At 35.7% G+C, this 2,884-nt stretch overlaps 1 protein-coding gene across 1 annotated transcript; it reads left to right on the top strand.

Annotated features, from left to right (window-relative positions):
* Positions 1–139: 139 nt before the first annotated feature.
* Positions 140–2,726, top strand: LOC111410700 (probable protein phosphatase 2C 10). The gene is made up of 3 exons (XM_023041172.1): positions 140–436; positions 2,015–2,169; positions 2,274–2,726. Exons 1-3 carry the CDS (start codon positions 361–363, stop codon positions 2,412–2,414), a joined length of 372 nt encoding a protein of 123 aa, XP_022896940.1. The 5' UTR covers positions 140–360; the 3' UTR covers positions 2,415–2,726.
* The last annotated feature ends 158 nt before the right edge of the window (positions 2,727–2,884 follow it).

Raw genomic sequence — 2,884 nt, 5'->3', positions numbered from 1 at the left:
TTCTGCAATGTGGTACATTTTGTATAAAAGAAGAGTGATGTTGATAAATTGATATAATTACTCCTGTAACTTTAAAAAATGGTGTGTTAAAAATAATTTGTTTTTGAGTGCTATGAAAAAGGCATCTAATAATTCTGTTCCCACCAAATTGGATAACAGGACGACTTTTGGTCCGATCCAAATACTTCTATTGCGAAAGCCTATGAAAGAACCGATCAGGCAATTCTCTCGCATACTCCTGACCTGGGACGAGGTGGATCCACTGCTGTAACTGCAATTCTTGTAAATAGTCAACATCTATGGGTAGCCAATGTTGGAGATTCACGAGCAGTCCTTTCAAAAAAGGGGCAGGCTACACAAATGTCCGTTGACCATGAACCCAACACAGAGCGGGGTAGCATTGAGAACAGGGGCGGATTTGTCTCTAACATGCCAGGTATTGTGATATGTAGATCATTTCATACTAGTCCTTGCAATTATCCACTACTTATCTGTATTAATGATATTGCTTCTAAAAGATGAGGATTAACCACCGAGTTGCCAATGTAAGAACCAATTGCAGAAGTGTGACACCACCCTAAAGATAAAAAGAGTCGCGCAATGATAATTGAAATTAGAAATATTACTCTATTCTGCATGCACTGTTGACTTCACTGACTTGAGAAATATATTCTTTAGACCAAATAATGTGCAGCGTAGTACAATTCTAGGATCTTGTCATTGCCTAAAACGAGAACCTCTAAAATTCACATGAATTTTATAATGTGATGTTATTTAGCCTATTTTTGGCCTCCATTTTTTAAAAAATTTTATTTTTCTCAAAACTCATTTTCAACCCACATTCTCCCATAAAATAATTCCTGTTAATTTTTTTTTTATTTTTTAACCACACATTCTTCGAAAAATCACTATTCATAAACACATTTCACCCCAGAATGGGGCTGAAACAAGGGCTGAATTATAGCTATCTCATATATATAGCTGAAATAAGCATTTCAGATTATTTAAAACACGCGTATTATATTGACTGTGCTCTGAGACAGCTTATTTCAATGGGAGACCAGGCATAGTGACCTAACCTGGGGCAATCCAATTATTGCCATCCTCCTAACATAAGATTGAACTATGCCTATCTCTCCCAACTTCTCAATGCAGGGTCTTCCTTTATATGAAACTTTAATTAGTCATGTCATAAATATTTCTTTTGGTCTAAATATGTCGGGTGGCTTTGTAATTCTGATGGATATAGTTTTTTCTTTGGGAACGAGATAAGTCTATGTTGGATCTGAATTATGACTGGTAACTTTCACCAAAATAATGGATGAAAGTTTCACTTTTTCTTTCTTTTTTTTTTTTTTGGGTGGTTTTTGAACCTTAGTAGCTGAATGTTGCACTTGGCTAGAGCTAGAACATTGCATTTGACATGCACTGTCTAAAAGCTAAAGTCTTGAGAATTTAGTTGAACTGAGGAAGGCGGTGGAAAAGGATAGGTTTTGGACAAGGTCCAAATGGTATATGCAGTGAACCTATTGGCACTCGATTTTTTGGGGGATCTCCATCTGTGTTATATGCTAAAAACTTGTCCATGGTTTTAGGTTAAAGCAATTTCGAAAGACAGCATGCTTGGTGGTGAATATGTAGATTCTTTGCATGATTTGTTGATAAAATAGGATATGCATGATCTCTTCATTCTTCTACTAACAAACTTGGTGATATGTTGATAAAATAATTTTTTGATCTTTGTATTTTACGCACAAATTATTCACTTTTCTAGAATTGCTCCTGCGACTGATTAATATGCATACAGAATTCATTTACTGTAGAAGACACACTTGTGCTAAAACATTTATTTTGTTTGATTGCGTCCTTGTTCTTCCTGAACTTTTGGACTAGATCAATTTATTGCTGTACTCATTCAACATGGAGCATATTTTGCTTGGTGTCGAATCACATTATTATGGACTGCTTAAGGTATTCAAGTCATAAAAACCTGTTCTGATGCTTCTTATACCAGGAGATGTTGCAAGAGTGGATGGCCAGTTAGCAGTTTCTCGTGCTTTTGGAGACAAAAACTTGAAAACTCACCTGCGATCTGACCCTGATATTACAGACGCTCCAATTGATGGGTATACCGAACTTCTTATCCTTGCTAGCGACGGTTTGTGGAAGGTGCCTACTTGCTTCCCGACCTTTACTTGTCCCATCTCCTCCTTTTCCTTCTGGATTTATAACCAACCCCCATATTGGGTTCGTCTTGGTTGTGGATGCTCCAGGTAATGTCGAATCAAGAGGCTATTGATATTGCGACGAAGATGAAAGACCCACAGAAGGCAGCCAAACAATTAGCAATGGAAGCATTGAAAAGAGAAAGTAAAGATGATATCTCCTGCATTGTTGTCCGATTCAAGGGGTAAAATGCACAATCTTAATGTTTCATGCAGCTGTTGTATATTAGGCGGTTACCAGAAGACATGATTTGGTAGGTTGCAGAAGTTTGAAATCCCAAAGAATCCAGTACAAAAATCAAATTTATTCTGAAAGGCCGTGAAAATGATCTGTTTCCTTTTCTTATATTTATTCTCTCTTATTTTCCAGTCTTCTTTGTAGAATTTCACTATAATTTTTTCATAATTCATAGCCGGGTTGTATTTGTAATAATCAAAATAGGACAAGCTTTCTTTCTTTCAGCCATATATCAAGAAGATGGCCATTTTGGCTTTGCTTCATTGTTTGTGTACTCTTTAAAGGATACAGATTACTAACCGTTCAGTATTTACCTCTGTTTGATAATTATTATTTCAAAATTTTTTAATTTTCACTCTCATTTTTAATCATTCGTTCAAACTATAAAATATTTTGCACGTAGATTCAAAAAAATTTCAAT

This window comes from Olea europaea, chromosome 15 (genome assembly GCF_002742605.1).
Source record: "Olea europaea var. sylvestris chromosome 15, O_europaea_v1, whole genome shotgun sequence".
NCBI classification, from domain to species: domain Eukaryota; kingdom Viridiplantae; phylum Streptophyta; class Magnoliopsida; order Lamiales; family Oleaceae; genus Olea; species Olea europaea.
Note: the sequence above shows the minus strand (reverse complement) of the source record. Positions and strands in the feature narration are given on the sequence as shown.

Coding starts and splice junctions, on each gene's coding strand:
- LOC111410700 (XM_023041172.1), top strand. CDS start 361: ATGTCCGTTGACCATGAACCCAACACAGAGCGGGGTAGCATTGAGAAC. Junction 437..2,014: donor ATTTGTCTCTAACATGCCAG/GTATTGTGATAT, acceptor TTCTTATACCAG/GAGATGTTGCAAGAGTGGAT. Junction 2,170..2,273: donor CTAGCGACGGTTTGTGGAAG/GTGCCTACTTGC, acceptor TGGATGCTCCAG/GTAATGTCGAATCAAGAGGC.